At 40.6% G+C, this 24749-nt stretch overlaps 1 protein-coding gene and 1 long non-coding RNA gene across 2 annotated transcripts in view; one reads left to right on the forward strand and one right to left on the reverse strand.

Moving 5' to 3' along the window:
* The first annotated feature begins 6509 nt into the window (after nt 1-6509).
* LOC122661988 lies at nt 6510-24749 on the forward strand. The gene is made up of 3 exons (XR_006332948.1): nt 6510-6522; nt 8514-8518; nt 24264-24749. It is a non-coding gene; the product is annotated as an uncharacterized LOC122661988 (long non-coding RNA).
* The window catches only part of LOC122661987 (MADS-box transcription factor 23-like), a 62617-nt gene continuing 61695 nt past the window's right edge, over nt 23828-24749 (reverse strand). Inside the window, exons 6-8 of the mRNA XM_043857522.1 lie at nt 24572-24655; nt 24283-24437; nt 23828-24064 (exon numbers count right to left, since the gene is read on the reverse strand). Of these exons, the coding sequence (XP_043713457.1) occupies nt 24049-24064; nt 24283-24437; nt 24572-24655 (255 nt within the window). The 3' untranslated portion in view covers nt 23828-24048. The remainder of the gene's footprint in view (nt 24065-24282; nt 24438-24571; nt 24656-24749) is intronic.

Genomic DNA, 24749 nt, shown 5'->3' on the forward strand with positions numbered 1-24749 from the left:
TTGGTACATTTGAAGACTATGCCTATATTGGTACTTGGGATTGAGGAGTAGGCAGGAAATGACATGAAGAACTTGTCAATGCTTATGAAGTTGTAAATGGAAAGTAATTTGACTTGGATAGTATAAAAGAAAAAGAAATCACCAACCTTTTGTAGTGGTTGTACAAGTTGCCTCTCTCAGTGATTTTACACTATCTGAATGTAGCTCCTATCACCATGTGGTATTTTGCTTGTTCTATGTGGACCTTCTTCATCCCCAATGCAACATACAGGTGTGGTAGGGTAGGCTTCTTCTCATAATTGCCCATCCTCAAGACCTTCACCATGGGCTCAAGTAATATAATGATCTTCTTCAGGTTGTGCCAGAGTTGCTCACTATATATTGTCAACTGGGTTGCTCTACCTCTTGGAGAACCTTACTACCTCCAGCAAAACTACTCCTCTGAAGCAAACATGGATACAAGTCCCATCTTTGCCTTAGAGTTCTTCAGCACAATGTAGTTGGTTGCAAATTGAGTAATGCCCGGCCTAACCAAATCCCCACCACACTTGGTCCTCAGCATCTGTAGGGCTTGTCTATGGATGTATGAAATGTGGTCACTTGTCTTGTCTTGCCCTCTCAACCACACTGCACACTAATGTCTGCTTTCCCATGTTTTTGAACATGAAGTCGATGCAATGGCTGCACATGGGGTCCAAAACAATAGTACTTGACTACCTGCTGTTGTTCATAGTCTCTCCCCCGTCTTCCTAAAGATATTGCTGTTGTCCGTCACCATGGACACTGTTCTCTATCCTCACCTCTTGGACCACCTCCTTCAACAACTAGTATATATTTTGCATCAGTCTTTCTTTGGATCTATCCATTGACTCAAAAAACATTGTCCTACCCTCATAATATACCATGAAGTTGATGATGGATTGTCTTGTAGGTCTAATCCAACCATCACACATAACAGTGACACCATAGTTTGATTGTGTCTCCTTAAAAAGTCTGTGTATTCCTCTAGCTTCTTTCTTTGCTTGGGCAAATACACATTCATCAACTCTTAAGTAGTGGGCCCCTTCACTCATTCCTCAGCTTTCCCTACAGTTTTTAGCATATTTGGATAGTAGTGTCCCTTAGTAGCATGGGCCAGGAAATTGTGGTTAAAGAACAACTTTGACACTGTCGTCCACTTTTCCCTTCGAATTAGACCTCACATGCCTTAACTTTCTTTTTCTACTGCTTTGAGTCTAGAAAAGTGTAGGGTTCTGTTCAAGTATGTCAGCAACATCCTCATCTACTGGGGGTGGAGGTGGACCTCCCCTTATACTCTGTGCTCTTCGAAAGGGCTCTGTATGCTTTTGTTTCTTCCTACTGTGTAGAAGAATCACTACTACCAGCCTTTGGTGCAGCTGCTCTAAAGGAACCATCTCCTCCTTTGGACTTTTTGGCTCTAACCTCCTACAAATGTGTAATGTGAGGCGTATAAAATTGAGCCATCCTATTTTTTTTTTTCAAATTTCTGTTTAAAGAAAATCAAAATTTTAAATCACAAAGTTAAAAATATAATTTAAAATACGAGAAATAAACCCAACTCCGTGAAGTTGTAGATTGGCCTATGATATCTATCATTTAAAAATTTGAAACCCAACCACTAAATATTTACCTTATTTTTTTTAACAAAAATTAGCTTTAGGGACAAATGATATGGATATGCCTCAAAGTTTGAATCTTAAATGATCCAAATTGTTGTTGTAGATGTGTTGTAATTGTCTTCAACATGTTCCTCCCAGATTTACAGGTGATTTGGCCAAATGACAAAAAAAAAAAGAAGGAATTTTCTAGTACTTTCTATCGAAATTGGGTAAAACCATGGAAATGGGTTGAAACAACAACCCATTTTGATCGTAATTTGGTTTTATATAAAAGCAATGTAATGTTTTAGTTGGTACAAATCGAAACCCAAAACACAAAGCATATCAGTAGTTGGACTGAAACGTGAAAGTTGCCGTCTAAACATTGTATTCCTGCTGAGTCGTAGGTATTTCATTCTGACCAAAGACGAAACCAAAATATTTTGCGAAATCTTGTGCATTGACCTAAATAAGATTTCAAGAAAAGAACGCCTTTTCCTGGGGTAGATTTCAAGTATTGCAGGATGCGAAATACAACCTCCATATGTGTGGCAGAGGGATCATGCATGAACTGACTAACTAAACTCACAGCATAGGCTATGTCTGGATGGGTATAGAATATGAAAATCTACCCTGCCTACCAATCTTTAATATCTTCCTTTGTCAACTGGTTATCCCTCTTTATTTTTGAGATGGGCATTAGCTTAAGGCATAATTGCCAAGGCGTCGTCTAGGCGCCTTGGTCGCCTAGTTGGTGTCGCTTTGACTTTGAATCCTCTCCAACGCCTTGGTTCGCCTAGATGCCGTGATAACTATGGCTTAAGGGGTGTATCTGGAGGCTTGCATCCTAGCATCCCACTCTTAGGTAAGAGTCAAGAGATCATGGGTATACTTTCTTTGAGAGAGAAAGATACCTTTTGAAGAGCGGGCAACTTCAATACCAAGAAAATATTTTAGATTTCCCAAGTTAATCTCAAATAGGGGTGTCAATGGGTTGGGTTGGGTCGGGCCTGCCCTAAACCCTAACCCAACCCTAGAGACCTTAACCTAATCCCTGACCCGACCCGACCCGACCCGACCCTGCCAAGGCCAAGAAACCCTCAACCTAGTCCTGACCCTGCCAGGGTTTTTCCTGACCCGACCCGGCCCGGCCCTGATTGACCCTGTCTTGACCTTGACTCTGACCCTGACCCTGACCCTGATTTTGTCTGTAATCCCATGTGCCTTTAGGGCTTTTTTTGTCTTTTGCTTTTTAATTTTTTTTATTAGGCTATATATATATAAATAAATATTAGACCAAAAAAAGAAAATAAAAAAAAAAGAAAAAAAAAGCAATATTATATACTTATAATTAATACAGGGTCGGGTTGGGCCGGGCTGGGCTAAGCCCGGGATCTAAACCCTGACCCGACCCAACCCTGCCAGGGCCAGACTATAACTAAACCAAAATCCGCCCTTTGGGTTGAAAAATCAGGGTCGGGTCTGGGCCGGGCTCAGGGCGAGTTCGGGCCAGCTGGGTTTTATTGACACCCATAATCTCAAACTCCTTTCCCAAGTAAGAGTTTAGGTGGGATATCTCTGTAGGGCCACTCTCAGTGACGACAATGTCATCAATGTAGACAATAAGAACAGTGATGTGATCGCTTAATTTCTTGATAAATAATGTATGATCAGCATTGCTCTATTTATACCCAACATCGGCCTTATGAAAAGAGCCAAACTAAGACTTGGGCGATTGCTTCAATCCATATAGTGCCCGTTTCAGTTTGCCTACTTTTCCTTGAGATTCTTTGCTAGAGAAGTCGAGAGAAATTTCCATATACACCTCCTCCTAATGTAGTCCTAGAATAGGAGATAACCCTACTAGGAGCCCGGTGAAATTAGATTCTGATCGAGTCTGCTGTTTGGGGCCGATTTGGGGCTGTTTAGGGCTAACCTAGGGTTTAGGCTAGGGTTATGGATGAAAGTAATATATGGTAATGATCAGAAGGTTTAGGGGACTATTTTGATATTAAAAAATAGGATTTGGTTAGGTTTTATGATTATGCAGATTTAGGGTTAGGTTTTCGGGTTTTTAGAAATTAAGAAAACAACCAAAACTAGGGTTTAAAGTGGGATTGATGGGCTGGGGCCGAAGTAGAGTATTAGAGGGGCTAGGGGGAAGGTTCGGTTGCAGCAGAGGGGTTTTCTGATGGCTGAATATGCCTAAACAGGAATTTAAGGCTTTTAGGTTTATGGGGGTTAATGGGGGATTAGGGTTTAGATGGCTGAATAGGACTGAGATGAATATCGAGTGGAGGGGATGATGTAAAGGAGTTGTGACTGAAATATGAATGAATTTTGATGGTTGGTTGAGGCTGTAACTGAACTAGGGTTTAGGAATAAAATCAGAACATAAAGGATTGAATGGGGAAGGAGAAGAAAAGATAAAACAGAAATTAAACTCAACTTACCACAGGATTCCACCAGCAGTAGCTTGAGGGATGAAGGATGAAACCACTTTCAGAGAGAGATTCTCCCAGCCGTCACGGCGTAAGGAGTTGCAGGAATCCACCCACCCTTCCACCTTGAAGTCCACAAGTATGCACACTCACACAGGGGAGCAAGGAACAACACCAATGGTAGCCAACGAATTATATTTTAACTCAAATAATCTGTGGGGGAGCCTCCCACGTTTCTCCTTTTATAACTAAAGGCCAAAGGCAAAGTCCTAATATAATCTAACTTCCTCCTCACTTAAAATCGTGGAAGGGATCTAATTACAATCAAATTACTAATTTAAAACAGTAAAATATCCTAACTACCCCTACTAACTTAAAATAAGAGAATCTAACTTAAAAAACAACCAATTTAAAGTAGATTCCATGTTAGCCAATAGGATATAAGGACCTATTGACCAATAGGAACACTTCACTTAAATTAGACCAATTGAACCAATTGGATGCAACCAATTCTAAACCGGTTCAATCTAAAAACAGAAAAATAAACTAAGTATGGCAAAATATAAATCCTAATCTATGGCTCCCTATGCAAACCCTAAGTTCAGGGCTTCCTTCTTCTTCTTCTTCCTTCTTGGAGCTGCATCACCTCCTCAAGTTCACCATGCAGAAAGACATTCTTGACATCAAGTTGTTGTAGTTGCCATCCCCAGTTAATAGCACATGAAAGAATAACTCAATGAGTGTTCATCTTGGCAACTAGAGCAAAGGTCTCTTGATAATCAATTCCATAAGTTTGGGTGAATCCTTTTGCAACCAGTCTAGCTTTGTAACGGTCCATTGTACCATCCAATTTCTGTTTAATTGCGAAGCCCCAGTGGTGGTATCAACTTGCTTGCCCCACACACGCTCATAAACATGTAGAGGCCTAGATGATAGACTCCCCTTGAAGTTGTGGTCTGCGCTGTGTAGGCTCCCTTTGAATGGGTTCATTCTCTTGATCTTGAAACATTGGGCCATCAAGAGGAGAAACCATTGACACATCTTCCGTAGAAATAGTGTTCTCCCCTTGAAGAGGTGGCAATAAAGGGTAGTATGCTTTAGACTCATGAAAGTCACATCCATGGTAACAAGATACGATGGGAAGGGGAATGATAATACTGTCCTTTTGTGTAGTAGAGTAATCGATAAAGATATATTTGAGACCTCTGGGATCAAGTTTGCCGTGAGGGTGAAGGTTATGGGCAAAACAAATGCAACAAAAAACCGTAGGTGAACTACGAAGGACGAGGAACCCAAAAGAACAACAAGAGGACACTGAAAATCCACAACTCGAATGGGCATTCTGTAAATGAGGTAGGCTGCAGTCAGAACAACTTCACTCCAAAAATATGCAAGAACATGCATCTTAAACATGAGGGAACGAGCCACTTCCAATAGGTGATGATTCTTGTGTTCCGCTACACCATTCTGGGTAGGTGTATCAACACAACTAGTTCAGTGTATGATACTCTGGGCAACATGATAAGATTGAAACAGCTGTCCATGTACTCGGTTCCGTTGTCAGTGTGAAGGACTTTCACTTTAGCATCGAATTGGAACACATTGTGAAACCTATGAAAACAACTAAACACGTCATTTTTATGACGCAACAAATATATTCCAAGCAATACAAGTTTGACGATCAATAAAGGTGACAAACTAGCGGTATCCAGCAATGGAAACGCAACGGACAGGGCTCCAGACATCAGAATGTATTAAAAGAAAGGGAGCTTCACTAATATTATTAGAACTAGGATAAACAGTGTGAGTCTACTTGGCTGAAACACACGCATTACAGAAAAAATCGATTGGGTGATAATGCTGAAACAAAATAGGAAAAGCTTTAGCCAAAGTTCTATGGGGTGGATGACCCAAACGCCTACGCCTATGATGCAAATCAGATAAAGCTAGCTGAGGAGAACCCCTGTATGAAGAGCTTGATAAGGAACAGTTGGTGAAGGAGCCTGGCCATGATCAAACTAGTATAAACTACAGAGTACCCTACCACTGCCAATCATTTTCCCCATCACCAAGTCTTGAAAAACACAATGGGATGGAAAAATGTGACTTTACAATTCAAATCTTTAGTAAAATTACTAATGGAAAGGAGATTAGTAGTAAAATTAGGGACATGTAACACAGAGGAAAGAGATAACAGAAGAGAGCATTGAATAGACCCTTTCCCTGGAACAGTAGAGAGGGAACCATCCGTGATTCTATCTCTGTCTTTACCTACACATGGAAAATACTGAAAGAGTGGTTAGATGACTCGGTCATATGATCAGTGGCACCTGTGGCAATTATCCAAGGGGCGGATACAAATGAGACACAGTGAGCACCAAAAGAGATACCTGAATGGGCAAAGTTGGAATCAGAAGTGGCAAAAATAGTTGTAGTAGAGCGTAGCGGATGGATAAGAAGATGTTGAAGGCTCCGATTTGGTCATGAGACGTCTGAGAAGTAACTCATCCTATGATAAAGAAGATCCCATGGGTGAAGTGTCAATTGTCTTAGTATGATGGGCATGGCCAGTTGTAGAGCGATCACGACCACGACCGCGACCACAAGAGGTGGTGGGACTACAATGGAGTTTTCAGCAAGTTTCCGTAGTGTGACGTTCATTCCCACAATAGTCACACTTAACCGGTTCCCTATCAGTAGTCACTCAAGCGGGTAGAACTTCTTCGAGGTTGAGAACCATAACCTATGTTAAGAGCTGATCTCTCCTTAGATATGGGCTGCAACATCGCAGCACGATGACTGTCTTCCATTTGAACTGAGGAATAGGATTGCTCCAGGGTTGGGAAGGGATCTTGACTGAGTACATGAACACAAATCTGATGAAATTCCAAATTCAACCCAGCCAAAAAATCATGCACCTTGAGCTTCTCTCCCTCTTCTTGAAGTTCGTGGCATCTTTGAAACATATAGCCTGGAAATCCTCATAAAAGTCTATGCTCCAGCCATAACCTACTTAACTCAAAGTAATATTGGGATAACGTCATATCCTTCTGCTTGGTTTCATGAATTTTCTTCTTCAACTCATAAACTTGAGCATCATTCCCCACCTGGGATTAGGTTATAGGTATGGCCGCTTTCCAGATTTTATTAGTAATATCCACAAACATATAGTCGCTTGAGGAGCATTGAATTAAGAAGAAATGACTTTACTAGGGAGTTATGTGAATTCCATTTCCTGTAAGATGGACTAGGAGCCGTAGGTTTCTCAGATTCCCCTGTAAGATACCCGACAAACCTTCGAGAATCGATAGACATGAATTAGGAATGAGACCACATAAGGTAATTGCTCCCATCCAACTTGATGGAGCTAACAAGCAACGAAAGAAAATCATTATTGAGTCCCACAAGTCACCCCATTGGTTCCTGTTGATACAGTAGTACCGCCAGACATGACTGCTGATCCCAGAAAATTACAAATAGAGAGAAAAGTTGTCCCTAGAACAGGTAGCAGAGGTTGATAAAGTAGTACCGCCAGACATGATTGTTGATCCTAGAAAATTATAGATAGAGAAAGTATCTCTAGAACATGTAGCAACAACTGATCTTCACAACGATCATAGATTCACGAACAGAGGCTCTCAGGCCAAATGGATCTAGGCCGAAGAGCACCAAAGAGGCAAAAGAGGAAAGGTAGCCTATTGAGAAGGGGGCCGAGAGAGAGAGAGAGAGAGAGAGAGAGAGAGAGAGAGGGAGGCGGACAGCGGTGGCGGTGCTCGGGCTTTGGTGGCTCCACTGTGATATTAGGGTTTGGATCGATCCTCGCTCTAATACCATGATGATTTTTGGGGAATATTGACTTGTGTGTATGAGACACCAGCCATGCTTTATTTATAATAGAGTAAGATGAGGTATGTGTACAATAATGCCCCTAAGGAAAAATCTACCCCGATACCCATATTACAACACCAAGGCCTATGGAGAAAACAATGTAAATTATCCAATTCGTTGTCCAAAACTCAGAAGAAGTATTTGCAATGTGGTTCTCTCATGAGTTGAAGCCATGAATCTACTTGGTTTGAATATTACATGCTAGAAGTTAAAGGCCCATATCAGACTTCTACATTTTTGAAAAAGCTGCCACTGCATTTAAAAGTGAACTATAAACTCATAATAACTCCTTATAACTGGTCAGGCAGGAACATATGGAGCAGCCAGATAATTCTTGGTTCTGTTCATCTTCTTACATGTTAATGTTATAGGGTATAGCATTGGGGGCCTTATCTACTTGATAGGCGAATAACACAAAGGAATAATCCTACCAGCTGGCTAGGATCTAAGAACTAAGAATTATAAGACAGCCCTAGGAGACTGTTGCCACTTAGTTTTGCTTATCAATTTTGTGTTATTTGGAGCTTTGAGTTAGGATTACATGTACTTTTTACCGGTGCCACAGTTCTGGTTGTGAATCTTTTGTTCCCTATTTAAATTTTAACATTTTTAAGTTTCTTGGCCCTGGAAGTCCTCTCTAGGGAAATCCAAATCAGCACAGATCAACAACAGCTTATTTCCCCTATGCCCAAGTGTAAGGCCCTCAAGCTGACTCACTTGGCCTTTGCAGATGATCTGATGATATTTTCTAAGGCTTCCATTGCCTCACTCGAGTCCACTTTGCTCTGTTTGCATCACTTCCCTGAGCTTTTTGGTCTTCGCATCAGCCCATTTAAGTCTCTCTTATTCTTCGCTGGGGTCTCTGAGCTAGACAAAGTTGCATTCTTAGAGAAATCAGGTTTCCAAGAGGAGCAGCTTCTAGTCAAATACTTGGGGCTTCCTTTGATTCCTGCAAGACTCTCAGCTCACCATTGCACCCCGATGTTGGATCTTATTCGGAAAAGGCTCCAATTGTGGAAAGGCAAACTCCTTTCTTATGCAGGCAGGCTGGTCCTCATCAAATCAGTTTTGGAGTCATCGTACATTTATTGGTCTAGCATTTATGGTCTCCCTCATACCACCATCAAATCCTTGGAATCCCTCTTGGCTTCCTTTCTTTGGAAGGGTACTGAATCTTCAAGATTTCTTCATCCTCTTAGTTGGCCTGTTGTCTGACTTCCTAAGGAGGAGGGTGGTTTGGGTATTAGAAGAATCAAGGAAGTGAATTCTGTTGGCACCATCAAGCTTATTTGGAAGATTGTTACAAAAAAGAAAAGCATTTGGGTTGATTGGATTTATGCGGGCCACCAACGCCAGGATTCTATTTGGACTGTTCTAGCCTTGTCTGATGCTTCTTGGACTTGGCGCAAGATCCTTGCCTCCTGCCACTTGGTGCTACAGGCCATTCGCGCTCAGATTGGTGAAGGTCTCTCTTCTTTCTTTTAGCTGGATCACTGGCACCCAAGGGGGATCCTCCTCCACTCTATCAACCCCAGAATCATTTATGCTTCCGGCCTTCATAGGCTCTCTTTGGTGGTTGACATCTTGGATCAGGCTGCCTAGGCTACCCCCCCTTCAAATGTCCCTGTGCTTAATTTTATTTGGAATGATCTCCATACCATCTCTAGAAGACCTGTTGGAAGAGGTGATTGTGTTTCTTGGTCGTCTAGCAATTCAAGATCCTTCTCCTCTAAAGCAGCCTGGGACTTCATTTGTCAGAAAGGTCCGTTGGTTACTTGGAGGAAACTTCTTTGGTTCAAGCATCATATCCCCCCGTCACTGCTTCACGGCAGGGAGGGTCTTCACCAACTATCTCCCAACTCAGGCTTTCCTTCGCAACCGTATGATCTCAGTCTCTCCCATGTGCTGCCTCTGCTGTAACAATGTGGAAGACTTTGATAATCTTTTCTTTGGTTGTCCTACATCTGCTGCCATTTGGAAAGGCATTTTGTCTAAATGCTGACCTGCTCCTAGAAGAATCCTTCCTTTCTCTAGAGAGTGGATTTGGATTGATATGATTTTTGTTGGCTCCTCCATTTGCGAAACTGTCGGCAAGATGGCTTTTTGTGCAACTATCAATCATATTTGGATGGAGCGTAATATAAGGAAGTGGACCTCCAATTCTCAGTCTTATCAGTAGATTTGGGACTCCATTTCTTTTGAAATTAAAGCGAAGTTGTCGTCTGCCACGCCCTCTTCTTGTACTGACACCCCAAGGAACAAGCTCATTGTTGTCTCTTGGGGTCTCTCTTCTGTTTCTTTTGTTGGCCCAGCCACCCCTTAGCTAAGTCTTGGTTTGGTGTGTCTTGTTTGTTGTTTACCCTTGTGGGCTCTTGTAATTTTTTTGCTCCCTTTGGTATTGAAATTATTTTATTCACCCAAAAAAAAAAAGAGGGGTTGAGGGAGCATGGACAGGTTTGGCCCAGTTTGGACAATGGTGGAGAAATCTGAGTGGGAGGACAACGTATCAAAGAATTTGAATGGTTTAGGGCCGAAGGAGATATAGGGGTGAATGAGAACAGAGATGGGACTATGGTTGGAGATGCCATGGGCTTTGTAGTTAGCATGGGAAGAGGGGAAAGAGAATAACTAGGCTTCATTGACCAGGACTCTATCCAGCTTGCAGGCAATCCAAGAGTCACCACATGTCTTATTGTGCCAAGTGAACTTCAAAGAGTCCCTTGGATTATGAGTATCCTTAAAACTCGTGCATTGAGTTTCAATGGTTATCTTATTATTGGAATGTAGGGTTGGATAGTACGATTCACAGCCTTATATCTGCAATCCAAATTCAAAAGCAGGGATTTGTGGATTTAACACTTCAGAGTTTGGTATTGGCTGTGATCTGTGGATGATTCAAGCCTGCTGGACATGGCAAACATTTGAAGTCCATGAATCAGGGCATAGGTGCGGAAGTAATCAACCGTGACATATGGTTGAACATCTATTAAAGAATTCTGATTGCAAGCTTTAAATGGTTTGCTAATTTTTTGTTTTATATGATGCTATGAAAGAGTACTTTTTTTGCACCTCTCTTACTATATTATATAGGTTCAATAATGAGTTAATGTTAGATCGGACCGAGGGAAGGTTGTATACATATATTTACCTATTCAGTGTACGGTAAAAAATTTAAAATAGATTGCAACATGGCATGCATATTCTTTTTCCCGAAAAAGAGGTAGAAAACATAGATAAACTCAGTATAACGGAGATGTGAATGTTGACATGGATGAGTGGCAAAACTGGGAAGGATAAAGTAAGGAATGATCATATTAGAGCTTATTTGGAAGTAGCTCCGAAACATGATAAGCTATGGGAAGGTCATTTAAGGTGGCATGGCCAAACGGAGGCATTTGGATGCTCCAGTGTGGAGGAGTGATTTGATTCAGATTGAAGGAACTAAAAGAGCCAGGGGCAGACCTAAAATTACCTTAGGAGCAGTGGTGAGGAGAGACATGTATAACTTAGGCCTTGCATCAAGTATGACCTTGAATAGAGCTGATTGGAGGCATGGTTGTCATCGCGACAAGGCGATCCAAGACGCTGGCGGAAGACAAAACCAAGGCGACATCAACTAGGCGTTGGCTTGACAACTATGACTGGAGGGCAAGGATTCATGTAGCTGACCCCATTTAATTGGGATAAGGCTGAGTTGTTGTTTAAGAACTAATCTGCGTTACTTAGATACTTCAAATTTCAAAATAGGATCTGAACCTGTATGAAGCACCAAATTTAACTACAAAATTCTGTGCCAATTTGATCTGTTTCCATGCCTAAGCAACATGGGAATTGATTAGTAATTAGTAGTAACCTTTAGAGTGACCTGATTAAACTTACAATCTTCTAAATCAGACTAGTGATGTATTGTCAACTCTTGTTAAAGATTTTTTTTGAAGATGCCATAGCACCAGCTACTGAAATATAATGCACGAGCATAGTTCCTTATCAGACCCATCGCTGAAAGAGGTGCAGATTTAAGGATTAGAAAATCACAAGGTCGTATTGTCCAATTGTTGGACTAGAGATTTGTATTTTGGTTCTTTTTCCCAAGTTGTTAATGTCAATATACTATTTCTAGTGAACATGGAACTCCATATAGTATGTCATAGATTATTATATCTAGAAAAACCGTCTTTTAGTTGAGTCATGCTTTAATATTGAGCAATCAAAATGCACTTATTATTTTTAGCAGGTTGAGGAACAGTGCAGCTTTGCTGTTTTTGGGTTAGTTTTGGCTTGAATGGTTGTAGGAGGCATCTGAAATATTGTTGACCACACATTATAAGTAGAATGGGGAATTTTTTAATTTCCTTCTGTGAGTTATTGTGAGAATACTTAGAAATTTTGATTTCAAAGCTTAAAAATGTAGGTAGTCATTGATGTAAACTGCTGGGTATTTTTTAATGAGATAATTCAAGTGCGAAGTCTCTCATGTCTCTATTTGTGAGAATGTTGGGCAACTGTATTACCAGTGGTTCTTTCTTTTCGTTTATTTTTCGAAGAATTTGCACTATTTCAATAGCCATAGTGCTCTACTAGAATTTTAGCTGGTTGGTTAAACTTGATGATAATTGAGGTGCTGCACTTTTGTGCATGTGATACCTGTTTGCTGCGCTGAGAAATCCTGAGATGATTAACATGGCTGTGTTGAGCCGTGACCCGTGACCCGTGACCCGTGACCCGTGAGTACTTACAAATGATTAATATGGCTGTGCAGAGCCATGTGTATATGCCTTTTAGGCACTGTGGCAGCCAAGTGATCAAGTCTATTTAAAGGAGATACTTACAGAGTGGGGAGCTCTGTCTTTGTTTTTTCGGATATATCAGAAGGACCGCGTGATGAGTCTCAATTAGAAGATAGTTACTAGGTAAGGAACTGATTATATACCCATAGCCTGTTCTTTTTGTGAAAGCAGTCCTGCAAGTGCATGGGGGTCGACTTGGTGATATTTTTGAGTGACATAAAGCATTGATGCTGGTTGAAGATCAGTTTTATTTCCTGAAAGATGCATTTCATGTGCTTCAACACGTGGAGAGGATTTTTTCTTCTTTTTTGATAAATAACATGGGGAGAGGTGTTGAATATAATTTATCTGAAGGTCGTGTCTTATGTGTCTCAAGTCTCATCATGCACTGTATGTCTGTATTATGTATTACTGCTTGCTGCAGTGAAGGATTTGAGATGGTTTCTCTGTTGGGTCTCCCTTTGTTTCAATGAGGTAAGTACTTTATTTTTACCCTCGTTGATCATGTCTCGGAAATGGCACAGTCATGCTGTAGGAAGGCACTAGAGGCTTTGCATGTCACTAATGGTTGTTTAGAGGAAATCGCCAAGTTGCACTAGGTTCTTTAGGCTAGTATGTTTGAAATATAGGAAGTATTGAAGTAATCTTAGGGAGGACTTTATGAGAGATGGGTATGCAGCTTCGGTATGGTAGTTCATTTTATTGAATAGCAGATGTGTATGGTTAGTTGGTTACCGAACACTTCACAATCTTGTCAAATTTTGAGGTAATTTTTGGTAGAAATTTTGATCACTCGTATTTGTGTCTTCACAATTTCAGGGATGGTTAGATATGATGCATTCAATGTTGAAAACATTAAGCTTATCCATGATAAAATTCTTGAGATTTTGGAAGCAAGCAACTGAAATATAAAGCATTAGAAGATTAGGTTTGAAATGAATGGAAGAAAAGTAATCCTGTTTCGGCCTTCTCACGTACAGCTTAATGACAAGTTTGGAAGTAAGTCTTTTATCGTTAGAGGAAGTCATTTCTGTCCTGGACGTCTGCAACATCCTCATAGTTAGAATATAGGTTTAGGAAATAAGAAGAGAGAAGGAAGAGGTTGGAGGAAGAAGAAGATAGCAAGAGAGAAGAGAGAAGAGAGAAGAGAGAAGAGAGAAGAGTGTATTGGGCTGTAACGATTGTGAATGGAGAGACTTCTCCATTCACCACATATTCATTTAATCATCACTAATAGGAATTGCATCCACTTCCCTAGGGAGGTATAAGGGAAATAAAGAAGAAATAGAAGAATTACATAATAAGGCAACTAGTGATAGACTAGTTCCTAAACTACCCCTATTACATGACTTCTAACACTCCCCCTCAAGCTGGAGAATATATATCATGCATTCCCAGCTTGCTTAGGAAGGAACTAAACTGAGGAGAGCCAAGAGCTTTAGTGAAGATATCTCCCAACTGATCCCCAGTCTTCACAAAAGGAGTAAAAATACAGCCAGAGTCTATCTTCTCCGTGATGAAATGCCTATCAACCTCAATGTGCTTAGTCCGGTCATGTTGCACAGGGTTGTGGGCAATACTGATGGTAGCCTTGTTGTCACAGTACAGTCTCATGGGCCCTTCAGTGTCAAATCCGAGTTCTTGAACAAGTCTTTTCAGCCAGATGAGCTCACACACTCCATGTGCCATAGCTCTAAATTCTGCCTCTGCACTAGATCTGGCCACAACATGCTGTTTTTTGCTCCTCCATATGACTAAGTTACCTCCCACAAAGGTACAATAGCCGGAGGTAGATCTCCTGTCTGTAATGGAACCAGCCCAATCGGCATCTGTGAAGCCTTCCAATCTCAAGTGGTTGTGCCTTGCATATAATAATCTTTTCCCTGGAGAGGACTTCAAATACCTTAGAAAGCGATACACAACATCCAAATGGCCACTCTTGGGAGCATGCATGAATTGACTGACAACTCCCGCTGCATAAGAGATATCTGGCCGAGTCATAGAGAGATAAATAAGTTTCCCCACTAGCCTTTGATACTTCCCTGCATCAACAAGAGAGGGACCACAATCCTCTCCTAGTTTGTGATTCTGCTCAACAGGAGAGCTAGCTGGTTTGCAACCTAACATCCCTGTCTCTGTCAACAGGTTAAGAATAAACCTCCTCTGACATATGTTGATCCTTTTCTTGGTCCTTGATACTTCTATTCCTAAGAAGTACTTCAAGGGACCCAAATCTTTGATCTCAAATTGCTGTGCCGGGTAGCTCTTCAATTTACCTATCTCAGCTGTATCATCTCGTGTGACCACGATATCATCAACATAGACAATGAGAGTTGTGATAGTACCATTACTCCGCTTGGTAAAGAGAGTATGATCAGCTTGGCTCTGGGAATATCCATTCTTCAGAATGGCCTGTCGGAAGCACTCAAACTATGCCTTTGGTGACTGTTTGAGACCATATAGAGCCTTCTTAAGGAGACACACTTTCCCTTCAGCTGAGGGCATCTTGAAGCCTGGTGGAGTTTGCATGTACAGTTCCTCTTCCAAATCACCATGAAGGAAGGCATTCTTCACATCCAATTGATATAAGGGCCAATCTTTGTTGGCAGCTAAGTATAAAAGAACTCTTATTGAATTATGCTTGGCTACAGGGGCAAATGTCTCCTGGTAGTCAATTCCATAGACTTGACTGTACCCCTTGGCCAGCAACCTTGTTTTGTATCTCTCAATACTGCCATCAGATTTATACTTGATTGTGTAGACCCATCTGCATCCAATTGGAACACGTCCCTTGGGAAGGTCAACAAGTTGCCAAGTACCATTCTTCTCAAGTGCCATCATCTCCTCAGACATGGCTTGTCTCCACTTTGGGTCAGACATAGCATCAATGACATTCTTGGGAATGGAAGCAGTAGAAAGAGCAGAAATACAGGCAAGTCCTGTAGGAGAAATTGCATCATAGGAAACAAATTGGGATATAGGATTAGTACAAGTTCTTTTCCCTTTCCTAATAGCAATAGGAAGGTGCAAATCAGATGGAGGAGAAGAAATGTCACCTGATTGAAGAGGATGAATCTCAGGATGTGGATCTGGATCTGAAGAGGACTCTTGGTAGATCATCTTTCTCGTATTATGCAAGCTTTCACCTTTTTTGTATGTAAGGTGGTAATCCTTCTCCTTACCAGAACCACTTTCAACAACCAAATCTGTATTCCCCCCTGGTTGATCATTAATCTCAACCACATCTACAGTCCTGTGTTTTCCAATGTTAAGCAGAAAAGGAGATATAGGTAGAGGAGAAAGGAAGAAATCATCAGTGGCCTGGTCACTCCCACAATTCTCCCCCTGAAGAGGATGCTGAGAAGGAACAAAGAAAGGGATAGATTCAAGGAAGGTAACATCCTTGGAAATGAAACTTCGGCGGGAAGAAGGATGATAAAAGCTGTAACCCTTGGTAGTAGAAGAGTACCCAAGAAAGAGACACTTAAGAGCTTTGGGATCAAGTTTAGTGCGAGCAGATTTGTTAACATGCAAATAACAAACACAACCAAAGACTCTAGGAGGGAGAGAAAAGACAGAGGCCTTGGGAGATAAGATGTCCAAGGGAGATTTGTAGTTAAGAAGCTTGGTAGGCATACGATTGGTGAGATAGGAGGCGGTTAGAAGAGCCGCAGATCAGAAGGTCTTGGGGACATGCATGCCCAGCAAGAGACTACAGGTGACCTCTAGGAGATGGCGATTTTTCCTCTCAGTAACCCCATTTTGTTGGGGTGTGTCAACACACGCTAGCTGATGGATAATGCTATGAGTAGTAAAGAAGGCTTGAAGGCCACCAAACATATACCCTCCCCCTTTATTAGAACGCACAATTTTGATGCGGGTCTCAAATTGGGTAAGAATCATTTGGTAAAAATTCTGAAAGGCATCACAAACATCACTCTTGTGCTTCAGAAGAACAGTCCATGTGGCACGTGAAAAATCATCAACAAATGGCATAAAGTAACGATAGCCAAATAAAGAAGTAGTAGGGGAAGGACCCCACACATCAGTATGCACAATATGAAAAGGAGCAACAGTTCTATTACCATGATAAGATATGAAGACCTACAATGTTTGGCAAACATACAGGTTTCACATTGAAAAACATGAGAAGAGGTAATAGATGAAAATAAGTGAGGTAACTGTTTCCTCATTACAACAAAAGATGGATGGCCAAGACGGCGATGCCATAACATAACATAATCCACAGAACTACTATCGTTTCGGCCACACATATAGAAATGAGCTGTGGGCAAAAAGGAATAAAAAAAATAGAGGCCATTCTCCTCACGTCTACTACCAATAATCCTCTTCGTCACCAAATCCTGAAAAAGACAGTGAGAAGGAAAAAATGTGACACAGCAGTTGAGAGATTTAGTTAGATGACTCACAGATAGAAGATTCAGAGTAAGGTTAGGGACATGAAGAACAGAAGAAAGTGAAATAGATGATGTCATAGGGATATTACCCTTACCAGATATGGAGGAAAGGGAGCCGTCAGCTACCCTAACCTTGTCCTTACCAGAGCAAATGGTATAGGAGTCATAATAATGAGACGTACCAGTCATGTGGTCCGTGGCACCTGAGTCAATGACCCAAGATTGGGCGGCAGTGGAAGTTGAGGTGGAGACCTGCAAAGTCGAGGATGATGAGGATCCAGCCATACTAGATGTGCTCAACTGTGACATAACCCTGCGAACCACTGCATCCATAAAGGTGGAGTCATCCTGTGGGGCATCAGCATCATTCGCCGCTGCCGAATGAGTCCGAGTTCCCCCTCTACGGCCACCACGACCACGCATACCAGGAGGACGACCATGGAGAGACCAACACCTAGCCTTGGTGTGTCCAATGCGACCACATTGATCACATTTAAATCTGTCTCGCCCAACTCCACTGGCACCAACTGTCTCCACAATACTAGCTTCCTCACGGTTAGGCCCTGGGCCTCTACCACCTCCACGGGTGTCTCGAACAGAACTAGAATTGAGGGCTGACCTCTCGGATGGTGCTGGTGGTGGTGCCATAGTAAGTCGCCTAGTCTCTTCACTCTGTAAGTAACTACAGATTTCACTAAGAGAGGGAAGGGGAGACTGGCCCAACAGCTGGAGTCTAACTGGCTCATAGTCAGAGTTCAAACCACCAAGCAAAGAGAAGACATGCTCTTTTCAAGAGTCAGATACACCTTGGCTTCATCCTCTGGGTTGGTCAAATGAAGGTCTCTGTAATGATCATACTCTTCCACAAGACTAAGGAACGCAATGTAGTACTCAGAAATAGTGTTGTCACCCAGTTTCAATGAGTGAATTCGTTGATGGAGCTGATAGACCTTGGCAGTGTCACCTACTCTGTCAAAGGTCACAGAGACACTGTCCCAAATAGTTTTGGCAGTTTTTTTCCTTATAAATCTTCTCTCAATCTCGGGCTTCATGGAGAAGATCAACTAGGTCATAACAGGAGAATTTTCAGTCTCCCATTTATCAAAGGCCGGTGAACCAGCCGTGGGGGCCTTGATAGCACCTGTTATATATCCAAGCTTTCCCTTACTCCTGAGGGAAAGTCTCACAGAGTGTGACTAATCCAGGTAATTAGTACCATCAAGCTTCACAAAAGAAATCTGTTGATGAGTACTGTCACAAGCCAACTGAGGGACAACAGTGGGAGGCTGAGAATCAGCAGTACCAAGCACAGATGTATCCAAACCAGCCATGATGGATACCAACAATAAACCATATCACCAAAGGCAAGTGGGGAGTACACACTCAACCCAAACAAGCAAAAAGTCCTCTAAGCAGCCTAGGATAGCACACTGCCGAAGCAGTCCTAGCAGCAAATGTCTAAGAGGACTTAAATCAAACACTTCACGGGTAGTATAATAGCAGCCCAGCAGGTCAGTCCCTAAAAAGGCCTCACAAAGGCTTGCAAGTAGTAATAAATGCTTCAAACAAGTGATAAAACTGCTCAAAGTCTATGCATATCCAATCCTCAACTAAGAGAGCATCAACCTTCAACTCGAAGCAAGAAAAAAAGGAAGAAAATTACTCTCGGTGTTACCTGGGCAGAACAGAGGAACCATGAGATTGAGTTTTATCAAAGAGAAGCATTCATCCAGCCATAAGGAGCACAAAAGACAGGAAAAAGGATCCTTCTATGATCCTAATAAGCTGCTCCACCATCAAATCCATGCCGAAATGAGAAAGACATAAGGGAATGAAGTCTGCAACATCAGAAATCTGGGCAGAAACTGGTTCCCACGAAAAAGAGTTGTGCTCAGATGTAGTCTTCAATCAGCAAGAAGCAGTACATGGCCCTTGAACACCATCCTTCCACGATTCTAATGACTCATTCCAATCCACAAAACCAGGCCAATCGAAGGAGATATAGGAACTGCAGTGGAGGGCTGGCGGTAACTCCAAACAGGAGCTATCTGAACTTTAAATCACCAAATGAGCTGCATCCAAGCTCGAATAGAAGTAGGAATTACTAGAATAGGTTATTCCAACCCTATTTCATAGTTTTCTCATAGATTTGTTTACATAGGAGGCTTCTCCTTGAAATAAATGATTTCAAAGAGAAGCAAAAAATGAGAACAGGAAGCTGGATTCGACTCTCAAACCCTAGGTCTCTGATACCAAGTTAGAATATAGGTTTAGGAAATAAGAAGAGAGAAGGAAGAGCTTGGAGGAAGAAGAAGATAGCAAGAGAGAAGAGAGGAGAGAAGAGAGAAGAGTGTATTGGGCTGTAACGATTGTGAATGGAGAGACTTCTCCATTCACCATATATTCATTTAATCATCACTAATAGGAATTACATCCACCTCCCTAGGGAGGTATAAGGGAAATAAAGAAGAAATAGAAGAATTACATAATAAGGCAACTAGTGATAGACTAGTTCCTAAACTATCCCTATTACTTGACTTCTAACACTCATATGCCTTTTTCTTTTTAAAATATGGGACAAACTGAAGGAAAAGGCTGACCCATGCGGTCGCCCTCACTGAGCTGTCCATGATAAACTGTTCAGATCAAGTCTTACCGAAATCGTATTTCCTCTTCAAGTTAAATCTGGACTTAAAAACAAGCTTGATCTGGGATGGCATGTATCAGTTTGCTTTATTGACAAAGAGAAAAAAATGTAGTTTGTCAACAAACTAGAGTTAGGGAGGATGCCTCATGCCTCCCCTTAAACTTGGGGAAATGATATACTGCATTTTGGTATTGTGGAGATCCCTTAATGGACTTCCATAATTTTGCAGATCTTAATATCCAGTTAGTGTGGTCAGGTTGTCTAGTAAAAAGACTTACCCTGGCTCTCTGGCTATGGAGTTCTAAAGTTAATGGGTTCTAAGTAATGGCAGTTTATTGTCAAAAAAGTTTTATTTTGATTTGATGAGTTCTGAAGACAACTGATCTGATAGAGTTTCTATTTATCCTAATAAATCTTGCCCACTCTATCTCAAATCAAATTGATGCAGGAAATTCGACTGATTTTGGGATTAAATTGTGATTATTCGTTTGAAGTCATTGACTCTTATCTTCCTCTTAGTTCCAGCCTCTGAATATTTGTGCAGAAGTAAGGTGTTCCCTCTGTGGTAATTTCCATGACTCAATCGATACCTGAGAAGATATCAGATAAAGAAACAGAAGAACTGTTCCATTTGGGACAACCAAGTTTCAGTTTCATGAAATTACGAGACACTTACAAAGCCTACTGGGTTCTAGTTTTATTCGAAAAAAATATTTCCAACCAAGAATTAGCTCAGGGAAATACCTCTGCAATTCTTCATACCGACTCCTTAACATATATCTTCTATTAAGTTTTCTCAGGCGATATTCAGAGCTGCAATAACCATAGAAGCATAAAACTAATGAGTCATACTGTGAAACTATGGGAGAAGGTTATTGAAGCCCGTCTGAGAAGAGAGACGCATATCTCAAAGAACCAATTTGGTTTTATGTCATGTGGATCCACGACAGAAGCTATTTTCGTACTGAGGAGACTCATGGAAAGATGTAGAGCTAGCAAAGAAGGATCTCAATTTGGTCTTTATTGACCTTGAAAAGGCCTATGACAGAGTCCCTAGAGACTTAATCCGGCATATTCTTGTGAAGAGAGGGGTGTTGAGTAAATATATTGATTTAATTAAAGATATGTATGAGGGCGTGGTGACTATTGTGAAATATGTGGGAGGCTAGGGCAAGGAATTCCCAATTACGATTGGGTTACACCAGGGCTTTGCACTTATCATGGATGAACTAACCAAGAGCATTCAAGATTAGGTCCCGTGGTGTATGTTATTCGCCGATGATATTGTATTGGTAGACGAAATTAAAGCAGAGATCAATGCTAAAGTAGAGATGTGGAGAGCAACCCTTGAATCAATAGGCTTTAAGATTAGCAGATCTAAGACTGAGTATATGATTTGTAACTTTAGTCACACTGTGATGGATAATGACATGGTGAAAATTGAGGTGAGAGAGAGATACCGCTAAGTGACTATTTTAGATATCTGGGGTCAATCATAAATAAAGAAGGTGATATAGATGATGATGTTTTACAGAGAATTAAAGTGGGATGGATGAAGTGGAGAGGTGCAACCGGAGTACTGTGTGACCAACGTATTCTTTTAAAGCTTAAAGGAAAGTTCTATAGGACTGTTGTTCAACGGACTATGATGTACGGGGCAGAATGTTTGGCAGTTAAGAAGCGTCACATAGAGAAGCTATGTGTTGTAGAGATGAGGATATTAAGATGGATGTGCGGCAAAACTATTAAAGATAAAGTAAGAAATGAACGTATTAGAGCTGATTTGGGAGTTGCCTCTAGGAATGACAAGTTTCGAGAATGTCGTCTGAGGTGGTATGACCATGTTCAACGGGGGCCTGAGAATGCCCTAGTATGGAGGAGTGATCTGATTTTGATTGAAGGTGCTAAAAGAGTTTGGGGCAGGCCTAAATGACCTTGGGAGAGGTTGTGAGGGGTTACATACCTAGTCTGGGTCTTGTACCAAGTATGACCTATGACATTGGATAGAGCCTATTTGATGGCAAAGATCCATGTTGCCAATCCCATATAGCTGAGATTTCCTAACTCCCTGGGCTGTGAGCCTGTGACTCTTTCCTCTTACTTTCATTTCTCTTTTTCGCGCGTCTCATCTTTTATGTCTTCATTTCTTGCTTTTCTCTTACTTTGATTTGCTGGGATCCATGTAGCCGATCCCATTTAGATGGGATTAGGCTTAGTTTGTTGTTGTAAGTTATCTCAGGTCTCTTCTTTCTTTTCTAGATTTGTTTTGGATCTCTCATAAAGAATTCCCAGAAATGTAAACAATTCAGTTGGATTTATTCATTCTACAGTATTGGATTATAAATTCTCACATGCCTAACGCATTTGAAGTCAAACTTTCAAAATAAAGTGCTTTCTTAGTTTTAGAAATTTAGTTACAAAAGGAAGTCGCAATTTCATTTCCTTTTGCGCTATTATGGGTAGTTGCAATATAATTAGTAAATAGGTTTTTGATGTTATTTTTTGTGGTTTCCTGTTCCAAGTGTAGCATGCTGCACTCCTGCACAGGAGATCAGTATTGTTTCTGACATGAGTACATAATCCTATATATGGTTTCCTTTGGAGTTGAATGGGATCAGATTCTTTGGTTTCTTAGATTAGCCATCTGAATGCCTTTTAACATGCCTTCCGGTATTGGGTTTTTGCTTTTGCAATAATTATAAGTATTTATTTTTTTCTGCTTAATATTGGCTTTTGTCTTAATGTATGAGATAAGTATTGATTGAGTTTGCCCATGCTTTGGCTGTATCTATGCATCAAACCAAGTCTAGTAAGATGAATGTATTTGAAGCTGCTGCAGATTTTGTGAACCCATTCGGACTTGTCAACAAGTCTTCATACTTTTTTTTTGGATGAACAAACTGCAAAAAAAAAATTTGAAAATGCTAACATGTCTTTAAACTTCCTGATATGGCACCATATGTTATCTTTTTCTCTTGATTCTTGAGCCATGTGATCTTATATCTGAAGCTATTTTTGCACTCTTTTGAACAGCAAGAAGCGTAGAGTACATTCATTAACTAGAAAGTTATCCCAATATTACATGGTTAACTGTCTATTCTCCTGATAAAGCCGCTTGATATTTTTGGGTAGATTAATAAGCTTTAACTTCTGAACTTCACTGGTTATTCTTCACCCTTTGGAAGGCTGCTTGCTTGTTGAGCCTTGTTACTTTTCATCGTCAGGTCATGGAATCATCTGACCATGTCATACTGCAGAACAAATCCGAGTTCCAAGATTAGCTAGAGTTATATTAGTAGTCTTTAGAATGTGCATTTAACCTGGAAATTAGAGCAAGTCATTTGAAAGTGCTGGTGAAAGTGACTTGTTTTCTTTTCCCAAAACCTAATTCTTTTTTTTTTTTCTTCCCCAAATTAGTTTTAGTTCGTGTCACAACTTTTTCTACATATTTTCATAATAGATGGTCTGCTTGCATGTGAATAGGTCTCTTCCTGCATGGTTGCGCTTGCACGGACATTTAGGTTGTAAAATGGATTACTTTGTGCCTTCTTGTCTAGAATGAAAGATCACGCTGGAATAAGACGGCAAATACTCCCTTTTCTCTCTCATCGTAATTATCAGAAATTCTGTGGAAGAGGTGTGTATACTATGTATGTTGTTTCTCTGTCAGTAAAGTCAAAACTACTCTGCTTCTTAAAATTTTCAATTGGGGTATCATTCTTGTTATATCTCTGTTGGGTGTATGTTGATAACTTCTGAATTCATATCTCGGAAATAATTTAATACTGCATCTTTATTGTTTTGCTGTGCCACTTCCGATTAACATTCTCAACATCTTTTTTCTTATAATGTTTCGGCATACATCATTTCTTTAAATTATTTATTGAGTGGATGATGCTGAAGCTGGAATTTTTTGAGATTGAGTGGTTTACATGTTTTTTCTCATGCTATTTTGAAGCACAAATATATTTATCTCTATTCTATCATTAGATAATTATGAATTTCGGGACTGCAAGAAAATTCATGCCACACATGGTAATTTTTATTGCTATGAAACGTTACATAAGTGGTTTCATTGATCATTTCACATCAAATCTATAGTTTGTTTGATCTTTTGTGCAGAAAATGTCTTGTGCTCATTTACCACATATCACCAGAAGAAGCTCAATTCTTGTAACTGTGGGCATTCAGTTTTCTGGGAATCAAGTGTCATGTTGGTCCATTGGCCGTCATCCCACTTCTACCTCTTTAATGCAGTTGTAGTCTGCAGAAAGTTACACAGAGATGTCTTTGGGGTTAATGTCCAAATTTAAATTGAATCTGAAACTATTTAGGTTCTGAACCTGTGTCTACTTTGAGTTAAAAACCCCAGAAATGAAAATTGTCTGGTAAAATCAGTATAAAAATAGGATGCTACGTGAAAAATTTTATTTTTTCATTTTTTTTCCTTGAAGCATACTGAGCCTAAGGAGAAGAATTTACCCCAAGTTAGTAGCTCTTGCTGGTGTCTCATAGTTCTGCTGCTGTGGCTGGCTTAGTTGGAGATGAACGGTTGCATGCAAGTCCTCTCCAATTCCAAAACCATGTGGAGTAACTGAGTTTTTGTTTGCTCCATTTGCATCCCTTGATCCATAAACCTAATACCCAAAATTTTTTATGGTTAGGTTTAACTAGATTTAACTCTCAAAGTCTACCTTAAAAGAAGCTACAAAAATCAAGTAGTAAGCATATAAGCTGTCCTGCTGATACTTGGAGTAGTCAAAACCAATACCTTCTTATGTAGTTCCATGTTTTCTTGACAAATTTGGTTTACCTTCTTGTACAGTTCCATATTTTCTTGATGGACGAGGTTCCCCTGCAATAAAACTCAATGTGGTTAGCTAATGGTCTTGAAATTGCTATTGAAACCATGAAAATATGATAGAAGAATTAGCAGTTGCTTTTGGAAA

This window comes from Telopea speciosissima, chromosome 5, assembly GCF_018873765.1.
Source record: "Telopea speciosissima isolate NSW1024214 ecotype Mountain lineage chromosome 5, Tspe_v1, whole genome shotgun sequence".
Taxonomy (NCBI): Eukaryota; Viridiplantae; Streptophyta; class Magnoliopsida; order Proteales; family Proteaceae; genus Telopea; species Telopea speciosissima.